We start from the raw sequence: 21,810 nt of genomic DNA, 5'->3' as shown, positions 1-21,810 counted from the left end.
TTTTATTATTATTTTATTAGCTTCCGCACTGTGCACATGGTTACGTCACTTCCACGTGACGGCCAGCATGCCCTGATCTCAATCGGGGTGTGTCAGTTTTGCACATAAATTTATGTTAGTATATTAGTTTTTTTGTTTTAAGATATTAATTAGATTTTTTGGAGTTGGAAAATGCATAATATTAGAAGATTTTAATTGATTTTTAATTTATTTAGAAAATAGAAAATGAGTATAAAAGAAATAAAAACATATAATTAGATAATTGGACTCACTCCTAAAAACACTCTATGCTTTTGGACCTGGATATTTTGTAGCGAAAAAGGAAAGAGGGAGAGAAAAATACTTGCTAAAGAGAGAATTTCATTATATGAAAATATACTTCTTTTGAAGACAAATTGATGAAAAAATGCAAATTGAGGATTTGATTTCAATACTAATATATATATATATATATTTTTTTTAATATAATCATTATTTCGACGATCCGACGATGATTTTGTTACACACATATAGTTCATATGAATATGAACTATATGCGTCATTCATTATACAAGTGGAGGAACACTTAAAAAAAATAACTTCCTCCACTTGTATAATAACATATAGCATACCATCCTATGTTTCAGGCACATTAAAAAATACCTCAGGTAGTAGATGGTTGTTGTAGCGGGTGTGGTATTGGGAGTGGTGATGGCAACATAGATGTTAGTGGTGATAATATGGTGGGGGGTGGTGGCGGCAATGGAGGTGTAAGCAGTGGTGAAGCCATAAATAGTCGGGAGGAGGGGCATAATTTAAAACTGTAAAAGGTCCCAAAAAATTGTAGACAATCAAATCCTTTTAGATAGTAGGCAATATTAATGTCATTCATAATTAAGGTTAAAGGTTCTAAAAGACGCTAGGTCTAGTCGGGTGGCGAACTAAAGCCTGGTGCCTGGGCAGATTTGAGTAAATTTATTTATATATCATCTAACACCTAGGTGGGAATCTAGACGTATTTGAATAAATTACTATGTATATATCATATACATAAGTGTCTTACACCTTAAAAAATTATACTTGTATTGAAGCTTCAATTTTATATTTAATTAAGCTTATTATTTAACATATAACAATCAAAATTATCAAAATTTTTATTTTAATAATTTAGTGAATATCGTATGAGAAAAGTACACTTCTTACAGTGAGTTACTAGTTTTTATAAAACTCTAAAATATAGATTAATAAAATGAATGCTCTGAAATATTTTGTTAATATTAAAAAATAATTATATATATAAAAAAAAAATCAAAAGTGGCTTGCAGCAGTATTTTCATTGGTAGCCACAACAAAAATTAAACTGTGCGTTTCAACTTAAATAGATGGCCCCCTTCTTCTTCCTCGCGAATCATTTGAACTGCCGCTTCTGCAACGCAGTTCCGGCTCGCACTGGAAATGGCCATATTTCATCTTATTTCTTGGCTATACGCCGATAGTACTTGGGATTTAAAAAAAAAACGAAGGCCTTTGCACAATGGATGTTGTACAACAGTAAAGGAACCAGAGGGCGTTTGCAAGTTTTCCGACTGACTAGTAGGGCGACTACCCACTACTGGGCTTATTTTCCAAAGAGATGAGGGACGATCGCTCCTCATTGCTCCTCTGTAGATTCGCCCATGGGTGTAAGTGTTAGTGGTAATGGTAAGACGGTGGCAGAGGTGGTGTGGGTGGGGTGGCGATGATGAGACAACAAAGGTGGTGGTGGCGGCCAAGTAGTGCTAATAATAGTGACAACGGTGGTGTCATATATAATTTTATTTTTCTCTTAAAAACTCTAAATACCCTTATTTTTATTGTATCAAGTATGTTGTATCAAGTATATCGTATCTAGTATTTTTGAAAAATTTACTTCCACAAAACAATATGCTTCACATATTTTTCACTAACATGCGCACAAAGAAAAAAAAAAAAAAAAAAAAACGTTAACGTAACGGAATTTTCCCCGCGACAAAACTTCATTCTCTCTTTTACCGACAAAACCGAAAAAAGATTCCCTCAGAAAAAAAAAATGAAACAGGAGAAATCGTTCCTAGTTCCCACTTTGCCAGTGAGTTAACGTCTCGAGATTGAATTGAAATATGGTTTGTATGAAAAGTTAGGAGGATGCCCTTACGAATTCGATCAGGATAGTCAATGCTCAATAGTGAGGAGGGGGATCGAGGATCGAATTCATTCCCAGAAGAGAGAGAATAGATGGGTTGGGGTTGGGCAATCTACGAGGGAGTGGTGGCGTTGGGATCGCTAGGGCTGCTGGGATGGGCGGGGCTGTGGTTCTTGAACCGAAGGCTCTACAAAGAGTACGAAGAGAAGAGGGTCTTAGTTCAGATCATTTTCAGCGTCGTCTTCGCCTTCTCCTGCAATCTTCTGCAGCTCGTCCTCTTCGAGATCATCCCCCTTCTCTCCCAAAGGTTTTTTTTTTTTTTCATTTTCCTTTTCTGTTTACAAGGAAACTATAATTTCATGATTGATTGCATAATTTAATAATTTGCATTTGCGTTTGATTTCTATAAAATAAATACATAAAATTGTATGATTTGGTTGCAGGGCCCGATGGCTCAACTGGAAGCTCGATTTGTTTTGTCTCATACTGTTACTGGTTTTCATGTTGCCTTATTATCATTGTTTCTTGATGCTCTGCAACAATGGTACGCCTACCCACTGCCTCCAGGGCCCCATAGCCTCTAACAAACACCTTGTACTACCATACTTACTAGTTTACGAAAATTTAAACTCCAATCGTTTCATCTATTCATCTCAGGGTTTCGGAAGGAACGCGCTGCTCTTGGATCCTTCTTGTTCTTGCTCTCCTTCCTTTATGCTTTTTGGCGCATGGGCATTCACTTCCCTATGCCTTCGCCCGATAAAGGCTTCTTCACCATGCCTCAGTTGGTCAGTCGCATTGGCGTCATTGGCGTTACTGTCATGGCTGTCTTGTCCGGTTTTGGAGCTGTCAATTTGCCCTATAGTTACTTATCTCTCTTTATCCGAGAAATTGAGGAAACTGAGATCAAGTCCTTGGAAACACAGCTCATGCATTCCATCGAGACTTGTATTGCTAAGAAGAAGAAAATCATTCTTTCTCAAATGGAGATGGAACGCATTCAAGGACCAGAAGAGGTTCTCTTCACTATCCTATACTTTTCCGTTTCCAAAGTGTTAAAACTCTTGCATCTTGATTTCTATACTTTTGTCGTATTTCAATGTGCTAACTCTATCATAATCTTATTCTGTTGTTCAAATTGGTGTTACTTAGAAACTGCATTTTGTATTAGCATTTCTTTAAGGGTTTAGTTATTAGCAGTGTTTATAAACCTAATCCCGACTTGTGCCTAATTAAATTTATAGTTGCAGAAATTAAAAGCTAGATCTTTATTTAAAAGAATTGTTGGCACTGTTGTGCGATCTGTGCAAGATGATCAAAAGGAGCAAGGTTGGTATTACTTTATGTTTTTCCTTATGATAAGATCTTGCATATTTTGTTTTGAAATAATTGATTGCTTAATTTTTAAAGTTCTCTAATACTTCTCTAGCCGTGTTATTTGCATGCATTGAGACCTACTAGATATGTTGTCGTATTAAGCTTTCCAGACCATCAACATAGTGCAATTACTCTGTAAAGACGTCATAGTTGTCTTATTTCACTTATCCTCCTTCCCCCCCCCCCCCCCCCCCCCAACCCTCTCCCGTCCCCTTTTCTTTTAGATATCAAAAACATGGAAGCAGAAGTGCTAGCATTGGAAGAGCTTTCAAAGCAGCTATTCCTGGAAATATATGAGCTTCGTCAAGCAAAGGTTTACTTCCAGTTCTGTAATTTCAGTTATATGATATAGATTTTAAATGATTCCCTATGGGACTGCTGACCTATGTGATTGTTTGTACTGAACCATGCATCTGTTATTTTAGGTACTACAATTTTCAAAAACTTTTGCTAAAATGCACCTTAGCCATTGTGGTTTTATTCAACCTGGGTGCAAGACTGGAACTTAGGTGCTAGCTTGGATGAAGGGAAATTTCTCTTCAAAACCATTAAGAATTCACCGCGATAGTTTTTTAAAAACTGTTGTCTCTTAATTGAAGGTGTTACAACTTACAAGTGAAGATTTCTGAATTGGAAATTTGTGTAGGCTATTTAAAACTCAATTCCATGTGCCATTCAAGAGTGTAATAGATGATAAAAATGACCCGGTTAACTAAAGTTAGGGCATAATAATGTTTGCCCATATTTAATGGCTAAAATGTGGTGAAGCATAGCTGATTGAAAATTGAAAGTGGTGAAAAGAAGATTTATATGAGTCTTACTTGACAGGAGGCTGCTGCTTATTCTCGAACCTGGAAGGGTCATATGCAGAACCTACTGGGTTATGCATGCTCAGTCTACTGTGTATATAAAATGATTAAGGTATGAGATGCCTTTTTTTTCACTTAATGAGGTTGTTTGAATTGAAAATACTTTAGTTACATAGTTTGCCAACATTAATTTTATTTTCTTCATGTTAACAAAGATGGAAAGTTTCAAACTTGTCCAAGTGTTTCTTGAAGTTACTATTGATTTTTGGAGTAGTGCCTGACTACTTTTAATTTCTCTGTGCAGTCTTTGCAAAGTGTTGTTTTCAAAGAGGTAATTCTTTCATGTCTCTTGTATTACCTATAATCACTTGCTTACATGTCTGTTTCTGATGGCCCTATTAGTTTCCATTTTTGTTTTCGGTAAATAGTAATACATTCTCTGACAGGCTGGCTCTGTGGATCCTGTGACGATGGCAATTAGCATATTCTTGCAGTTCTTTGACATTGGTATCAATGCAGCCTTGCTATCACAGGTTAGCTAGCTTAACATTTACACCTTCATTGGCAGACCTTTTGGTTTCTATCTAAAACTGCATGCTTGCAGTTAAATAATATATATTGGTGTTTTTCCCTCTCAATGGACAAACTTGCATGTTACATAATATATTACTTTTGTGATAATGTGGACTCCCATTTTAGTGGTACAGGCTATATGCAAATCACAGTTTCAAACAATTGTAATCCTGATTTTGGCCTTATTTCATGTGGGCTATTTTTCGTGTGACATTTTTACTACTATGGATTGCAAATATGCAGTTGAATCTTATGATATAATCTTATACATGGTTGACACTTCATTTGTTCTCATTTGTCGACAGTATATTTCACTCTTGTTCATTGGAATGTTGATTGTTATATCAGTTCGTGGATTCTTGACAAATTTAATGAAGGTAATCCTTCTTATGCCTGCCTTACTATTTATTCTTATTTAAGTTGGAGAACCACAATCCGCTGATTGGATTTCTTGAGACTGACTTTCAAAATGCAGTCTGCAGTTTCTAGAGGGAAAAGAAATGAGTTCTGAATGCTTGGCTTTTTTTTTTCTTGACCGAGTTGCATACAAAAGGGGTAGGCCACTGTATTAAGGAACTCAGGAGCTGAAAGTTGAAACTTGAAAGACAGTTTTTTTGGATCTGGAGATAAGAACCAGATGTCCCACATTGGTCTTAGGTTGTACATGCTAGTGCCGCAATTATATCAAGAAAATAAATGAATTAAGCTGACCCAGGCATTAGTCCCATTTTAATCACTTTCTGGGAATAGGCCTTCGTCCCATTTTAATCATTTTCTGGGAATAGGCCTAGTGGTCTGTGGTTGTTGAAGAGCAACTGATGGAAACATAAAACATCACCTTTATGGTTTAACTTTCTTGCTCTGCTGTGCACAGTTTTTTTTTGCAGTTTCCAGAGTTGGAAGTGGATCTTCTAGCAACGTTGTATTGTTTCTCTCTGAAATTATGGGAATGTACTTTGTGTCCTCTATTCTATTGATAAGGAAAAGCTTGGCGACTGAGTACAGGTATGCTGATATTTTATGTTTGTCAACTTTTGGTTTTGTTCTTCTGTCTTCCCTTGATGTTCAATGGCATGGTTATGTTATGAATTTCGGTCAGTTGTATTGAGCTTAAGTGCAAGTTTATTTTACTCTTAGTGTAGACAGTGCACCTAAAATTCCTACTTTGAAATGAAATTTATGTACAATTACTTGAAATTAGATGTTGACTATGTTCTTAGTGAAACAAAAACATTTTCTTCTATTCTTCTATCTATACTACATATCGAAGTATCAAAGGGGTTTAATACAGAAACCGGCCAAAATACTTTGGCTTGCAAGATGAACCCATATAATGACAGTAGTATTGGCGCGAAGATGGTATTATAATACCATGCTATATAAAAGATATTATTACTTCATGACTAAATGAAATTGTTTAAAAGGTTAATAACAATCATATTTACTTGAAAAAAGGTTTACAATCCTAGTCATTGTAAAAGTGTATTACCGTATTTGTATTTAAAATGAAAACGTTGAAGCTTGTAAACTGCAGACTCTGGCTTTAATCATGTCCTGTCTCAAAGTGCAGATTTTCCAAATGATGGCCGTCAGAAGTTTTTTGTCTTTTGTCATATAAGCTTGATTGCATTCAGTCCGTCATTTAGGTAGCTTCTGAGCTGATGAATGAGTTTTAAAGAGTGAGCCATTATCTCTTGGCAGGATGATCATAACAGATGTATTGGGTGGAGATATTCAGTTTGACTTCTATCACCGATGGTTTGATGCAATCTTTGTGGCCAGTGCTTTCCTTTCTTTGCTTTTGCTTTCTGCACATTATACTTCTCGGCAAGCTGACAAACACCCGATTGATTAATATGGCAAGTATGTAACAATTTACCTTTTGAATTCCAAAAAGATAAGAATTGGATTAAATGTAAAGGTTAAATTGTTTGTTTAGACTTTTGCGAGCTTATATGCCAGGATTTTAATAAGAAAAGAAGAGAACTATGGATTTTAAATGACTGATTGCATAATAGTTACTTCAAATTCATTTCAAATATAATTTATTTCATTATCTGATATCCACTCGGTCTAATTATTCTATGAAGTAATTTGTAGCCTAGGTATCTTTTGTTGTAGCATGACACATATGCAAGATGTTTTGGATTTTGAATTTCAAATATGGACAAGTATAATTTTATATTGAATTTATTAAAGTTTTCTGATGATATGATAGGCTTTCTTGTATTCTCTACTTCTTATATGGAAAAAATTGCAGCCATTGCCTTGCAGGTGCTAAATGGTATGTTGGATCTAACTCTTCATACATGATCGACCAAAGGATGATAAATCCGAATGGATTACATCCAACAACAGTCGGTTGTCATGTTGATGGCGGGGATGGTTTTAAACAGAACGGGCCGAAGGGCTGCCTGGTATTGTATGCTGAGAATGGGAAGGGGAAAGGAAAGGATGAAGGAGGTGCTGTTGAATCTGACAACCACAAAAGTTGCTCCTCCATCCTTATTAGTTTGTTTGTCTTATGCTTTTGCCATAATGCCATCATTGCCACGTACAGATTCTCTACTTTTTCCCCTCAACGCTTGAATTCTTCCTACACTTTGGATTTAGTCCCATATATATATATTTTTTTTTTTGGCTTTAGAATTCATCAAAGCAAGAAGGGTACTGGTACTAAATATCTCATTAATTGAAGTGAACTGTGACGGGGATGGACTAAATGCAAATTAAATTATAGGAAAACTTATCAAAAGTGATTGAAAACTTTGAGTTTTAATGATAAGGACAAAATAAAAGGTAAAGTGAATGGTACATGATTGATTTTTTGGTGTAAAAATATGGTACCGTGAGTTTTTGTTAAAACTCCCTTAAATTATTCCTAGGTGTGCCCGCAAATCCATTTAGGTTGATTGTGATTCGTGAGGCTCACACTTTGGATTTACATTAATGATAAAAACTTACAAATATTTATGTGTTGGGATCAAATTTTTTTTACGCTCAAATTTGTACCAACAATAGTGTTTTGGGATCAACCTTCATGAGAATTAGGGCCGTTAAGATTGCTCAAGAAGTGCTTCAAGTAAACACATGTTGAAATTATTATTAAAAAAATAAACCTTAGAAGCAAAAAGCACTTAGAGTGCTTCTTAAAAGAAAGTGATTCTCTATAAATTGTTTTTATTTAATAGAATTTCTGTCAGTAGTAAAGTTTGGTTTGGTCTTTGGTATATGAACCAGAATAATGCTTTCATACTACACATTACTACACGATAGTGATTTTAAGAAGAGTCGTTTAACATGTGCTTTTCTATAAAACATTTTTACGAGCCATGATTATTATTACATCTTTTTAATAATTATAGTGAAAAAGGCTTTTGGTTCTCGTAAATTGTTTTGGCTCTACTAAAAGCAAATATCAAGCAAACCTTTGGATCGAATGTGAGAAGTGTGGAATCGCTAATCAAGTTGGTAAGGATAATATTTTTTTTGTTTATGGGTAAATTTTACCTAATTTTATTTATTTAATATTTGATGTTACTATGACTTTTTTGTTTTCCTTTTGAAATTGTCATATTTTTCTTAGTTTAGTTTTACCATGGCATTTCTACTTTATTAAAATCCTAACGATTTTTCTGCTAGACTTCATAAATTTTATTTTTGTACAGTATCTAATAGAAGAAAAACGGTGATGTTAAATTGGTAAAGGTCAAAATGAAAAAATAAAATAAAATAAAATAGACAAGGCCCTTTTAATAATTTAAAATACGGGAGACCCGCACTTAAATTCCAAATCTAAAAATGTTCTCATTCACTCATTTTCTATAGAAAATAAATCTCCACAGAGGGAGAGTATGAAGTTGAAATTCCCCAAGCTCACAAGGAATAGAGAGACGCAACAAGAAAATATATATGAGGTATATATGTATATAAGTAGTTTTACAAAGACATTTATATATTATATACATAAATAAATGAGATTGTGTGTGGTTAGAGTAGATGGTCATTTTGGTTCTGGTCTGAGAGTTGATTTGAATGCCATTTGCTGGAAAGTTAGGGCTTCAATTGAATCGAATCGAATCGAATCGAAACGTGCAGCAGCATCGCAGGACATTGGACTACCAAGTGTTTGTTTGGGTTTCGATTAGATTAGATTAGGGTTGGGGCTTGGGACGGACGATTGCCTCGGCGAACGAACGAAGGGAGGATGGAAGGGATGAAGGGGCAGTTCTGAAATCAAAGGCGCGTAATTTTCAACCGACATGCTTTTCTTCTCGTCTCTTGATTTGATTACTTGATTTTGTTTTGTATGATCGGATTACTTGCTGAATTGATGATTGGATTGATTGGCAATGGGCAGTGGCTTTGTATTGGGAATTTTGGATTTCATGGTATAGGGTTTTTGGGTCCTGATAGAAAACTCTTTTCTTTAATAATTTAATTTGCGTTTGGTTTGCATCTTCACTGCTGCATTAGCCTCTCTCTAAATTGATTTACTTTTCACTTTTCATGCAGTAATTGGAGTCCGCACTCTGTTATTGGGTACCGGAGATTGGGCTTAATGTAATTCTGGTTATATCGCAGCAGTTTGGAGTTTTGAGTTTGGAGAGGGAGTGATTGCATGCAAGGGCCGACCTGTTGATCATGATATTCAGAGGACTATGGTGAGATGACTCTCGGTAATTTGCCTTCTTTCTTCTTTGTTTATTTTCAGTTTTCTTTTCCTATATCATGCAGTAGCCCTTATTTCAAAGAAAGTAGGCAATTAAACTTCAGGTTTTTCGTTGACCATCCGACGACCATTAGGGTTTTGATAATTTCACTAGCCATTTCTCGCTTATTAGGAGTGTGTTGTAATGGATGATTGAATTCAGATTTTAGGAACCTTGGAGGAATTTCCCTTATACATTAATCTAACCATAAGTTTGAACGAGGAAATTGGAGAGACTGAGGAATTCCAAAATGATACAACTTAAAATGATGGAATTCACTGTTCTAGAATTTGTCAAATTTTTTGCTTGGCTAACCTAAAGTGTAATGGGATTTAAAGATGGAATTTTATGTTTTGTTCTTTTATAGCCACCAATTTGTAAATGTGGGGTAGTGTTTGGTAGATGTGTTCAGGGTGGAAGTGATGGTGGTGATGAACAGGTAGTGGAGGTCATGGCTATGGCGGTGTACATAGTTGTTTTTCTTAAAATACTCACTCTTTTGAAATTTTAGAAATTACAACTATTTAGATGGAAAATTATGAACTTCAAATTATACATCTCTATGTTTATTATAAATCCAAACAAGGGAATGGTCGTATATCAATTTAAAAGTTCTCTCCTTCTTCCAAATTCCAAGTTTAGTAATTTTCATTTGTGGGAATATTACCGGCCAGTTGAAGGGATTCTCACATGCAGCTTCCTGCATATGATTTTTTTTTTTTCTTACTCCCTTAAGCTGAGAGTGACATTGAGTGTGGGATTTGTCTCAGTTATTTGATTTTTACGTTGCCCATGCTCTGATACGGTCAATGCTGCAAAGTCAGGATTTTCCTATAACTTTTTAATCCTCCATTGTTAATTTAATTATTGCTTCGACTACTAATTTATTTCTTTGTATTTATTAGGTGTCATCTAAATTTTTAAAAGAGTTTGGTAAGCATTCCAGTGGTGGGAAGGTTCATATTAGTGGCGAGTCTGGGACTTGCAACTTGTGCTCTGCTCCCTGTTCATCTTGTATGCATCGTAATAGATCTTTTATGGGGTCAAGGACTGATGAATTTTCTGATGAAACCTGTCGTGTTAATGCGGCTAGTCAATATTCTATCAATGTGGGAGATACTTCATCTTCTTTTAAGAGAAAAGCATGTGACAGTTTACAACATACCACCAGCGAGACAAGTAACCTGCTTAGCGTTAATTCAAGTCATGATTCTTTGTCTGAAAATGCTGAAAGCAAAGCAACCATGAGGTCTTCTGATACATCCGAAAATGCTGTTGAAGTCCATGATGATAACATTTCATGTATAAGCAGAGCCAATGATGCAAATCTGGCAGTCAATAACCATAACAGGAACGTAGAATGGAAGAATTTGTCTTGTAGTTTAGCTTCAGCTGGTAGTCTAGGGACAGAAGAATCTGGAAAGGCACATAAGTCAGTCTTGTCAGAGATGGTAAAACCTGCAGATTTTGGTGATAGCACAAAAAAGGTGCAAACTCTTGCTTTTACTCACGGATTGGTCATCTCTTTCCTTTTATGCAATTTTGTACTGATTTAGGAGAGGATGCATCTCTTATCATATGCAGGGAAAACTGCCAGAATTTTTTGGACATGCTGATTCATCATTTAAGAATGAGTCAGATATTATTGCTGGCCAGAAATTCGTTCCTTATAAAAGTTTAGGGGTCCCTACAAAATTGTGTCCAAAGATAGAAGTAGAGAGTAACGGACAAGACCCAAAAGATGAAGCGTCAAAATGTTTGGATCATGGTGACAAAGATGTTATGTCGAATGAGTTGGTCGAAGTAGCTGACATGCAGCCCTTGCAATCTGCATCTGGGGATGACAGTGATGAATCAGACATTGTGGAGCATGATGTGAGTTCCCTCCCATCCCCCATAAAATTTGTATGTATGACTTGTTTGCACAAATTCTTGTTTATTCTTTGTGTCTCTTCCCCCTCAATATTTTTTCTGGCTTCACGTGTCTCCCTATAAGGTTTCATATAAAATGATATTTTCTTGCCAGTAGTCTGAAGATTTGTAAATACGCTTCTTGATTCATGTTGTCGTTGTAACTTAATTGTTTGATCAAACCTAATGTTGATTAGCATATTTCAAGATAATAAAGAGAAAACAAGTATTTGCAGCTTTTTCAGTGTCATTAAGAAAACATCCCCCTTTATTTGTTAAAAATTTGTAAATGTTTGCTATTTTCATGCTAGAACATCACATTTTAATTTGAAGGATGTTACCCCAGCGGATTGGTGCTCATTATGCGTGATGTATTCATCTATATTGAGGTCTAATTATCTTATGCTTTAAGTCAGAGATAGTAGACTTTGGATGGTTGCATCATGTTAAAGACAAGGAAGGGTTGTCTATCCATTTTTGTTATTGGCTCCTCTTGGAGACTTTATGAATGCTTCAGTTTTATCTGTGGGTGACATGCTTTATAGCTTCTCATTTCCTGTATTGGCTTCTTCACTTATGAGCTGAAAAACTAAAAACTGTTGCCTTTTCTTTGGGGTCATAAACAGGTAAAAGTATGTGATATTTGTGGGGATGCAGGTCGAGAAGATATGCTTGCCATGTGTAGTAGGTGCAGTGATGGTGCAGAACACATGTAATAGCCTTTCATCCTATTTTTGCTGTCAGGATTTTTCTTGTGATATTTTATGTTCTGATGCTTTTGATCAAAATTTTCTAAACATTATTATTGCTGAAAGCAGCTATTGTATGCGAAAAATGCTTCGGAGAGTTCCTAAAGGTCCATGGCTGTGTGAGGAATGCAAGTATACCGAGGAAACTGACAACCAGAAGCAAGGTAAAGCAGATTGAATTATATTAGTTTAACACATGCTAATGTGCTGTTACTTAGCTGTGAAATGCATAATCTTTTTCTGTATTTGAATTCTAAAGGTTCAGATATGGAGGTGAAAAGAAAGGAGAAAGCGATTATGAGTACACAATTCTCTAATAAGAGACTTGCAGAAAACACAGAAGTGGCTCCTTCTGTGAAAAGGCAGGGTCTTGAAATGCGGGTGGGATCACCAAAGCCATCTAGCCCTAAGAGAATGGGTGCTCTATCACGTGAGTCTTCATTCAAAAGCTTAGATAAGGATAGGTTGAGGCCAGCTTATCAGACTTCTCAGGGTACTAATAATATATCAGAAACTGCACGTTCTCCTTCAAATGGCATAGGGGCCAAGGGTGAGTAGTAATTGCTGCAGGATACATGTTTCATGCTCCCTCTCTACCCCTCTTTTTATCTATAGCAACTCTTTTGCTTTCTGATGTCTAGGTGGGGTTGTTGTTTCCCATTTTTACATTTTTTAGAGTTCTATATTAAGAAAGAACAACAGTTCATCGTATTTCTGCCTGCAGGTACATTTTCAAAGTCAAATTCGTTCAACACGTTAAATTCTAAACCAAAAGTTAAACATGTAGATGAAGTTGTTCCTCACAAGCAAAAGGGTTTTAAAGAACATGCCTCCCTTGATATGAAGGAGAGGGTGGTGCCCATAATTATGGGCAAGTCTGTGTCTTTCAAGTCTGCTAGCTCAGGGCGTTCGAATGTTTCTGAATCAAAAGTTAAAATGCTCTCATCAAAGTTTAGCCATGTTTCAGATCTTAAAGGATTGAAACAGGCAAAAGAGCGGAGTGCCGTTGAAAGAAAAAATTTGTCCAAACTAGACCGTCCCATGGCTAATTTTACAACAGCTAATTCTATTGTCTCAACTCCTAAGAGTGACCTAGCATCTCGTGGTGAAACTAGTTTGCTTTCATCTGTGAGCAATCGTGAGCCAAAGGTTGCACTACCTGATGGAAAATTAAGTACATCAAAATCTAGTGTAACTCGTGAAGGTTTTGACACTCAAATTACTTCAGGTAAATCTTTTCCTTCTTGATTGTGAAATTGGGCTAGTTCTGTACTTGTGTGTTCTTCAAGCTCGAGGTTGTGCCTTACTTTTATGTTTCTTTGTTTGGTTTGTTTGATGGTTATGTATCTTGGACTAGATAGTGTTAATAACCTAAAGTATCACTGTGTGTTTTCCATTGCAGGTGGAGGTTCATCTATGAATGGAATGTCTAGTTCTGCTTCTGAACAAAAGTTAAACCATGTTAGCTTTAAGGATGAATCCTTATCCAGCTCTGTGACTGTTGAGAAATTACACTGTAATGTAGATGGAACATCAGAAGATGTGTTACCACAATCAGGGGAAATGATAGATCAGGATGATAAAGCCAGGGAGAGCTCTGTTCGCTGTACGCCTGCTGTTGTAGCTAGTCTAAAATGTAAAGAGATAGGAATTAACGCGGAATTTGGTAGACCTGTAATTTCACAGGCTTCTGGTACTGATGCTTCTGCTCCGAGAGGTTCTAAGGAGGAGATCCAGAGAGGTAACAGGTTGAAAGATGCTATTCATGCAGCTGTGCTTAGAAAGTCTGAAATATACAGAAAGAAAAGAGTATTCGATCAGTCTGACGAGTCTTCAACGCCGAACATGGACTCGAGTTATGAAGTAGCTCCTCAAGAGCAATCACCTGACGGACGTGCAATCCTTGGGACTTCTACTTCTGACTCTTCCAAGAATACAACTGTCAATAATTTAAAGCAGCTTACAGTGCAGCCCATTGATTCTGGGTTCCCTTCCAAAGTGGCATACTCTGTTTCTGTTGTTCCTGGCAAGCCTACAGTGAAAGATTTGCATAATCATGCTTCAGGAGCGATGTCCGTTCTTGTGAAGACAACAGCCATTCCAGAATATGAATACATCTGGCAGTATGGTTCTCTTGGTTTTTATTAGTTATCAAATCTTGTCTGCTTCATATTCTACATTTTCTTTCCTTTTCTTCCTGGTGTTAGTTTTCTCCTTTTTTCCTCTTCTTTTGTTCCATTGACAATGTCTTATAAGATAGGCTTATCTTATTTTCATGCAGGGGAAGTTTTGAAGTGCAGAGAGGTGGAAATTTTATGGATTTATGTGGTGGAATTCAAGCTCACTTGTCGACTTGTGCATCACCAAAGGTCCCTGAAGTGGTAAACAAATTTCCGCACAAAGTTTCTCTGAATGAAGTTCCTCGCCTGAGTGTATGGCCATCACAGTTCCGTCAAAGTGGCGCTAAAGAAGATAATATTGCACTTTATTTCTTTGCTAAAGATCTTGATAGGTAGTGAATTAGTGATAGACATACACTTCATTTAATATTTTCAAAGTCTTGTTATTTCCACAACATTTTTTTCTATATTTCCTATTATGCAGTCGTTTCAATTTTCGATGCAGTTATGAAAGACACTACAACAGCCTGTTGGATGCTATGGTCAAGAATGATCTAGCCCTCAAAGGGAATTTTGATGGTGTTGAACTTCTGATATTCCCATCCAATCAGCTTCCTGAGAAATCACAACGTAAGGAATTCTGAAGTTTCATTACATTGGGTTAGGTGTTCTACCGAGTGATAATATGTTTGATGCGGTTGTGCTGTGTGTAAGTTGTGGCTTAAACTGCTTAATGCTTAAATAAGTTCTGATGCTAATATTGCGAACCTGTAATTATGGAGCATATATAGAAATATGGATAATCTTCATGTTCTGTAATCTGTATGATGCTGTCTTCTTTTAAATAATTGGCTGCTTCTCTCGTCTTGCTGATGTTTTTGCCTTTTTGGTCCTGTCCTCAAGTGCTTTCAGCTTGACCTCATTTTTGGTTATTGGTTCAGTAGTTGCTCTTTATTGTCAACTGTTTGTGGCAATAGCATTGTTCTTGCTGACCTAGAGTCTGTCTGCTGAAATCTGTTTTCTGTCATTGGCAGGTTGGAATATGCTATTTTTCCTTTGGGGTGTGTTCAGGACAATGAGGGTGCATTGTTTAGATTTTACCGAGACATGTGTTCCTAGCTTGAGCAACTCATTTCATAAAGCTCCTACTGATGGCATGACATTGTCCGAGAACATATGTATACCCAAGCATATAGATGAATCTTCTCCTTCTGACAGATCCTTTGATGTTCCCTCTGCTTCCAATGCCTCTCTGCATATGGGCCCCACAGTTACCAAGGATTGTGAGAACAAAGATACTTATCGTGAAGAAGTGCGTTTAGGTTCAAAAGTGAACTTGGCAGTACAGGATTGTAGGGTTGATTCCAACACAACAAACAATGCTGGCTTGTCTGAAGGAGTTGAATACATCACTCCTTGCCTGGTAACTTTCTTGTTCTTTTTCCTTTTTTCCAGAATGTATAAGGTGCATCATGGTGGTTGTTGTCCTTGATTTTTGTATTTCAGTTCCTCATTCGGGGTGTGAAACCATATTGTGGCTTGGCTGGCCTCTCTTTCTCTCTCATGCTGAGAGATTAATTTCTTTCAGTGTTTTTCTTTGCAGCGTGGTTGTATCTTTCTAACATCTGTGCTAGACTTCATTGATGTCATCAATCATATGGTTGCACCACTTGTTTCCTTTCACTCTTAAAAATGTGAAGATGAACAATTTTGACCAGTGTTGCTATACTTTTTGAGATGTTTTTAGATTATGATGTTCTGCATTTATTCTCGCCAGTGGTCAAGACCTAAATGACATTATTTCTTTAGTCAAAAGATCCTTATTTGCTTAGTCCATGCACTTTGGTGTAGAAGTATAGATGGCATTACTGATGTCACAGAACTTGACTCCACAATGATCATCCATTGGTCTGAGAATGTTTATTGATGCCCGTGCTATGTGTTGACTCGCTGAGTGATATGTCCTATGATGTAATCTACTCCACTAATTAGCTGTGTTATAGAGGGATAATTTATTGGGAAGGTTTGGTATTTTAAGCTTGGCCCTCGTTTCATGGTTCAATTTACTTACCTAGTCAAAATTTGTTTCTTAAATGTTGGTACTGTGATGTGTATATATTTTTGGGTCACTGAGATTTGTGTGTGTGTGTGTGTATATTTACTAAAGGGTTATTGTCTCACATTCTGCAGCAGGAAAGTTGTCTTCGAGAAAGCAGAGTTGGTAAAGAAATTAAGTCTTCTATTCCAACAACTGGGTCAAATAGCTCCAACAAGGGTGAGAAGAGGCAAGTGCATTGGGTCACTTCTGTTGATAGGGAAGATGCTGATTCTCTGGAGATTCGTCTTGTTTCCAGTCGAGAGGTAGCCGTTTCTAGGAGTGTTGGGGATGACAGATTTCCAGATAGAAAGAAAAGGGTTGGTATCGCGGGAGGGGTTGAGGAGGTGATTCTGGACAGAGTGAGGATGGATAAAGCTCATTTTAAACAAGAGAGGGAATTGAGGAGAGATTATGGATATAAGGAATCAGAAGCAGCCTTGGTGAGAGACTTGACAGCCAGAGTCGACTCTTGTCAGCCTAGTGATAGAAAACACCCAGACATACCTATTTCAGAGAGAACAACTTCTGCAGCCACAACTCAAGAAATGCCATGGAATGAGGTGAATATCACACAGATGGATGTCGAGATTGATAGGAAGAAGCCAAAAATCGGTTCAAGTGGATTTGATGGCTGTAGCACTTCTAGAGGTACAGAAGCTGTGGTTAAGGACAAGAGATGCTTTGAAGCCTGTGAGGAGAAAGTTATTCCAGAGGACTTGGGAAATACTGAAAGGTACTTCTTTCCTTTGGATTCACGGCATGTACAGCATTTTGGGCCGGTTGGCAACTCGGTGCCATGGAAAGATTTCTCATCAGGGTATGTGGATAAGACTCGCGAAGGGTTCCCAAGTCTCGAGCTAGCTCTAGGGGGAGAAACAAAACCACAAAATAAGGGAATACTGCCCTTCTTTGTTGGGTTAGCAGACGAGAAAGTTAACAACCAAGATAAGCCCTTAGAAGCAGCGGTGGTGGATGAGAAAGATGATGACGTGTCTGCGTCACTTTCCCTTTCCCTTTCATTCCCATTCCCAGACAAGGAACAACCTGGGAAACCTGTTTCAAAACCGGAGCAGCTTCTGCCTGAAAGACACCATGTGAATACATCACTGCTGCTCTTTGGGCGCTTGCCAGACAAATGAAGTGAAGATGAATTGCTGCGTTATGTACATTACGTTGCGTTTGAAATGCATGTGGCAATTGTGGTTGATGATCTTGCCTGGTTGCCGTCGTTCATCTTTCTCAAATATAGGATTTGCTGGTACTTTTTCTTAGTATTTGAATACTGTTTTTAGATGTTTGGTAATTGAGTGCGTTACTATTACTGTTACGGCTGTTTGTATATAAAGAGAAATAAGCCACCATAGTTTTAAGAACCAATAGGAATTTGAAACCAATGTGTTGCTGAATCTTCCAAGTTTTGACTCCTACGTTTTCTTCTTCTTTCGTCTTTTGAATCTTTGATGCGTCTGCTAACTACGATGTATTTTGCCGATCCAATCCTGTCCAACCGTCCAATCCAATGGATGCCTTTATAACTCAAGGACAGCAGTAATTAGCCGTACTTCGGAACGTCGAAACAAATTTAAACTCCTTTTTACTAAACAAACTGAAGTTATTTCCTTGTTACTATTTCCCATCATTTTGCTTCCAGAAAAAGGAACTAAACGTTTAAAAATATGCATACCATAAGTGCACTATCAAACCATGTTGCATCAATTATCAACTAGTACAATAGTTTAGTAATATTATTTTTCACTAATAAGTTGTAACCGACAAGTTTCAAATCAATAGTAATATTCTCTTTCACTAATTATAACTCAAGGACAGCACTTACAAATCTCAAATCAAGCTCGACTCACTTCATTCAATTCAATTATCAAAAAGAAAAAGAAAAAAAACAATGAATCCAATTAAGCCGAATCGGTGTCCGAGGGGATGGCCCGTGGAGGGTGGAGCGAACGGGGGCGGAAGAATCCAATTAAGCTTTGCTGTATAACTTTAAAAACTGTGCTTGCTTCCGGTATTGCCCTCCGTTGTTGAGTTATTGTGTGCGTACAGGCAAATTGAAATTCCCTTGTCAAAGCAAAAGGGGCAATTAGGGAAATAAAGTGATTCAAATGTGTATTATTACCCTAAGAGTGTTTATCCTAATTAATTACAAGACGGGCGGACTATAATTAATATGCAACGCCCATTTCTTGCAGCTTCTCTCCCTGTAATTTCTGAGTGTGTCTTTAAAATCTAATGGCGATCTGCTTTGCTCCTCTATCCACCTCATTCGCAGGTATGTGACTCGATCAGAAATCTCGAATAGCAGATTCTTATTGTTAATTAATTTATACAACAAACAACAGTGGCAATGTATTGTGTATCTGTAAATTGCAATATCGTCTGTGACTCTCTGTGTTGTTTAGGCTGATGCTCTAGTGATGTTTAATGGGTGCAGGCAGCGGATGCCAGCTGAAGGCGCGTGAGGTTTTGTGGTCCTCTGCCAAGGCCCAATCCCAAAGGAAACATTTTCACCTGCGAACCAATCGCAATTTCGCCGTTCGTGCCGAGTACAGGTCATATTCCATTTCCATACCAATTCCAATTTCTCAATTGCTCTCCGTTTTATTCCATTCCTTTGTATGTGCTGCACTGCAGTGACGACAGTAGAGGCGGCGGCGGCGGTGCTGATTTCGTCGCTGGTTTTGTGTTAGGAGGTGCTGTCTTTGGGACTTTGGCTTACGTTTTTGCTCCACAGGTGCTTCCATATTATCCCACATATAACTCTTCTGAGCTTCAGTATTCATCGTGTTTCGATTTGTGTTCATCATATTTATTTATTAATTTATTTTCCTAAATATACGCTTTTACACATATTCAACACCTAAGTTCCTAACCCATGGATGGAATGTAGTGGAATCTGTATGCTTACCAAAAGAGAACTGAGTAATATTGTCCTAATTACCATGCTTCCTTGGAGTAATCATTGCTAAGATTTTTTTTTTTTTTTTTTTTTTTGAATATTATTTTTGTAGTGCTCTAAACATAGAAGAATTATTTGGTAGAGTAAATCCATTATTTGACTGTTGTAGGATGTTACTTTTATATCCTTTCCCTGTAGTATTATGTGATTTACTATACTGTTGATGCAAGCAAAGAGATCACTGTAATGATGCTCTACTGCAGAAATTTGAAATTTGTTGCACCAACTTTGTCTGATGACATGCCCAGTCATAATTGATCACGTAAGTTTAGATTTTAGATTCCCATGCTCCCATTGATTTCAGGATGCAAACTGCTCCGTATGAATGAAAAGATTGACAACTTGTGCTCCTGCTCCTTATCCGCAGATTACTGTTATCTGTCTGTCAACATTTAGTGCTCTTTATATGGTCTTGATTCCTGTTGGCTACATGTTTTCGCACAAAGACCCTTAATCTTGTGTTTTGATGAATGATTTCCTGGTACCAAGGGGTTTGAAATGCACTGCAAAACATTAGATAGAGGGATTTGTAAAATGACTACTAGAAAGGAGCCATTTGAAAATTCTTTGTGGAGTGACTTTGTAATGCTCTTGTAGTGCATTTTCAATCGCCTTATCTAATGTTTTGTAGTGCATTTCTTGCTAATGTTGACTAAATCCCTTGATACAAAACCCTCATCCAGTCATGCCTTGAAGTATAGGATGACTATTCCGCATCTGTTTTTTCATATGGGTTTTTATTCTGGATTTCACTTTTGTCTTATGCAGATTAGAAGATCTCTACTTAATGAAGATGAATATGGATTCCGGAAGGCAAGAAGACCTATATATGACGATGAAGGTTTGGAGGTAACTGGGACATGGATCCCGAGTCTTTACATTTAGCTTTGGTGCATTTAGAGAAATCTAAATCATTTGATTGATCTAACAGAACTAAGTCTTCCATATCATTATAATTCTTTTAAATTAAAAACTTACGTTTTTTGTTAAAAAAAACTCAGGTTTTGTACCGTATCACTCACTACTTTCTTTTCAAGTTATTTTTGTTTTGACTTTTAATTTTGCCCAGAATCCCCACTGCCTCACAATATAAATTTCTTCATCTCCCAACTCACTGCTCCCGATCCAAGCAAAGCCAAAATCCACTTATTCTTTGTTTTATATAATAATTATTTTGTTCATGAAGATCTTTTGAATCCCAATGCAATTGAGATTTAAATCTCTTCAAATTTCCCAACTAAGCAAGTCAACAGGTTTAGGAAATAATGGGTGGGCAAGGCCGACCCCTTTTTTGCGATCAAATCAATTATAGAAGAAAACTAGTCAATCATTGTTAGATACGTCTTTAAAAGCTTTTCAAATGTATGAAAGATTGAGAAAGCTAAAAATTGAAGAGATGGACAAACATATGAAAAATTAAAATGGAAAAAGAAAAGGAATATGACTTTACTGTTCGGTTTTCGACTAGTGAGACGGGAGAAAGAGTAGGAATTTGTTTTCTTACTGGGAAAAGATGAACAATCAACAAGGAGCATGGAGGGTAGAAACAAAATAGAACTCATTAAAGAGGGGGAGTGGTAGCAAGTGATACGGTACAAAACATGAGTTTAAATGTAATACAATTATTCTGATGTGAAATAATGGATTCCGTTAGATGAATCAAATGCTTTAGATTTCTCTAAATGCAGAGACTTGGGATCCCTATGACATCCGCCCTTTCCCACATGTTGGATATGCAATCCATTAAAAAAAAAATCCCTTTTTTTTGGCTCAAAAAAATATTAACTCATTTTCATTTTTCTGGAAAGCAGAAGACCAGGCAGACATTGAATGCAAAAATAAGCCAGCTCAATTCAGCCATTGACAATGTGTCTTCTCGTTTGAGAGGTGGGAACAATGATGCGCCCACTGTGCCAATAAAAATTGATCCTGAAGTAGAAGCTACCATGTGAGATTTGTTTCAGTCTCTTGAGGTACCAATGGAGCTAATTAATGGGGTTTAAAACTGGATGTGTAACCATGTGATCTTGCCATAATTGTTTTGGAGGATGTTGTTTATTTCAGTACTTTGGTTATAGTAGTCAGACTTTGCAAAAGCTGCCATTTCAATCATAATTGTGATTACAAGTTGGAGGATTAATAAATGGATTTCTAGCCTTTTGGAGTTTGTACGTAATGGATAAATTCCTAGTTCAGATGTCTTCTGATTGAGCTGAACCAAGTAACAATTTAGTATATTTTGTTTCACATGAACATGATTGATCTTTTCAAGTGCTGAAGACGTAGCTGATAGGCTATTTGGCTTTAATTGAAATAGTCCTGTGCAAGGCTTTGGTCAAGATTAGAAAAC

General features: G+C 36.8%; 3 protein-coding genes across 11 annotated transcripts; all 3 read left to right on the top strand.

Moving 5' to 3' along the window:
* The first annotated feature begins 2,091 nt into the window (after positions 1-2,091).
* Positions 2,092-7,500, top strand: LOC103940525 (GPCR-type G protein 1). Of its 6 annotated transcripts, none has more exons than XM_048571040.1 (12): positions 2,095-2,447; positions 2,584-2,684; positions 2,798-3,156; positions 3,385-3,469; positions 3,742-3,830; positions 4,346-4,438; positions 4,631-4,657; positions 4,773-4,859; positions 5,205-5,276; positions 5,774-5,904; positions 6,601-6,758; positions 7,160-7,500. In XM_048571040.1, exons 1-11 carry the CDS (start codon positions 2,233-2,235, stop codon positions 6,752-6,754), a joined length of 1,413 nt encoding a protein of 470 aa, XP_048426997.1. In that variant the 5' UTR covers positions 2,095-2,232; the 3' UTR covers positions 6,755-6,758; positions 7,160-7,500. The 6 variants fall into 6 exon arrangements, with proteins under 6 accessions (XP_009348933.1, XP_048426998.1, XP_048426997.1 ...); XM_009350656.3 differs by having other exon boundaries at positions 6,601-6,762; positions 7,174-7,500; XM_009350655.3 differs by having other exon boundaries at positions 2,096-2,447; positions 6,601-6,762.
* Positions 7,501-8,662: 1,162 nt separating this feature from the next.
* On the top strand, positions 8,663-17,895 carry LOC103940526. 4 transcript variants are annotated; one of them, XM_018645817.2, is made up of 13 exons: positions 8,663-8,816; positions 9,415-9,563; positions 10,517-11,098; positions 11,196-11,486; positions 12,149-12,234; positions 12,341-12,435; positions 12,531-12,821; positions 12,996-13,499; positions 13,674-14,394; positions 14,553-14,783; positions 14,897-15,021; positions 15,426-15,814; positions 16,582-17,895. In XM_018645817.2, the coding sequence occupies exons 2-13, from the start codon at positions 9,561-9,563 to the stop codon at positions 17,626-17,628; spliced, it is 4,365 nt and encodes a 1,454-aa protein (XP_018501333.2). In that variant the 5' UTR covers positions 8,663-8,816; positions 9,415-9,560; the 3' UTR covers positions 17,629-17,895. The 4 variants fall into 4 exon arrangements, with proteins under 4 accessions (XP_018501333.2, XP_048426994.1, XP_048426996.1 ...); XM_048571037.1 differs by having other exon boundaries at positions 11,196-11,516; XM_048571039.1 differs by lacking the exon at positions 8,663-8,816 and adding an exon at positions 9,124-9,141 and having other exon boundaries at positions 9,487-9,563; positions 11,196-11,516.
* A 685-nt stretch (positions 17,896-18,580) lies between these two features.
* LOC103940529 lies at positions 18,581-21,617 on the top strand. The gene is made up of 5 exons (XM_009350671.3): positions 18,581-18,773; positions 18,936-19,053; positions 19,136-19,235; positions 20,229-20,309; positions 21,272-21,617. Exons 1-5 carry the CDS (start codon positions 18,734-18,736, stop codon positions 21,410-21,412), a joined length of 480 nt encoding a protein of 159 aa, XP_009348946.1. The 5' UTR covers positions 18,581-18,733; the 3' UTR covers positions 21,413-21,617.
* The last annotated feature ends 193 nt before the right edge of the window (positions 21,618-21,810 follow it).

Source organism: the organism of the source record quoted next, unplaced genomic scaffold (assembly GCF_019419815.1).
Source record: "Pyrus x bretschneideri cultivar Hongxiangsu unplaced genomic scaffold, Pyrus_bretschneideri_v1 Contig57, whole genome shotgun sequence".
Classification (NCBI taxonomy): domain Eukaryota; kingdom Viridiplantae; phylum Streptophyta; class Magnoliopsida; order Rosales; family Rosaceae; genus Pyrus; species Pyrus x bretschneideri.
The sequence above is the reverse complement of the archived record's forward strand: the minus strand, read 5'-3'. Positions and strand labels throughout refer to the sequence as shown.

Bases quoted from the DNA above. Each gene is read 5' to 3' on its own strand.
- LOC103940526 (XM_048571037.1), top strand. The intron at 14,395-14,552 runs GTATGGTTCTCT...ATTTTCATGCAG, and splicing joins GAATATGAATACATCTGGCA to GGGAAGTTTTGAAGTGCAGA. The intron at 15,022-15,425 runs GTAAGGAATTCT...TGTCATTGGCAG, and splicing joins GCTTCCTGAGAAATCACAAC to GTTGGAATATGCTATTTTTC.
- LOC103940525 (XM_048571040.1), top strand. From the start codon at position 2,233: ATGGGTTGGGGTTGGGCAATCTACGAGGGAGTGGTGGCGTTGGGATCG. The intron at 4,860-5,204 runs GTTAGCTAGCTT...ATTTGTCGACAG, and splicing joins ATGCAGCCTTGCTATCACAG to TATATTTCACTCTTGTTCAT. The intron at 5,277-5,773 runs GTAATCCTTCTT...TGCTGTGCACAG, and splicing joins TCTTGACAAATTTAATGAAG to TTTTTTTTTGCAGTTTCCAG.
- LOC103940529 (XM_009350671.3), top strand. From the start codon at position 18,734: ATGGCGATCTGCTTTGCTCCTCTATCCACCTCATTCGCAG. The intron at 18,774-18,935 runs GTATGTGACTCG...TAATGGGTGCAG, and splicing joins TCTATCCACCTCATTCGCAG to GCAGCGGATGCCAGCTGAAG. The intron at 19,236-20,228 runs GTGCTTCCATAT...TGTCTTATGCAG, and splicing joins CTTACGTTTTTGCTCCACAG to ATTAGAAGATCTCTACTTAA.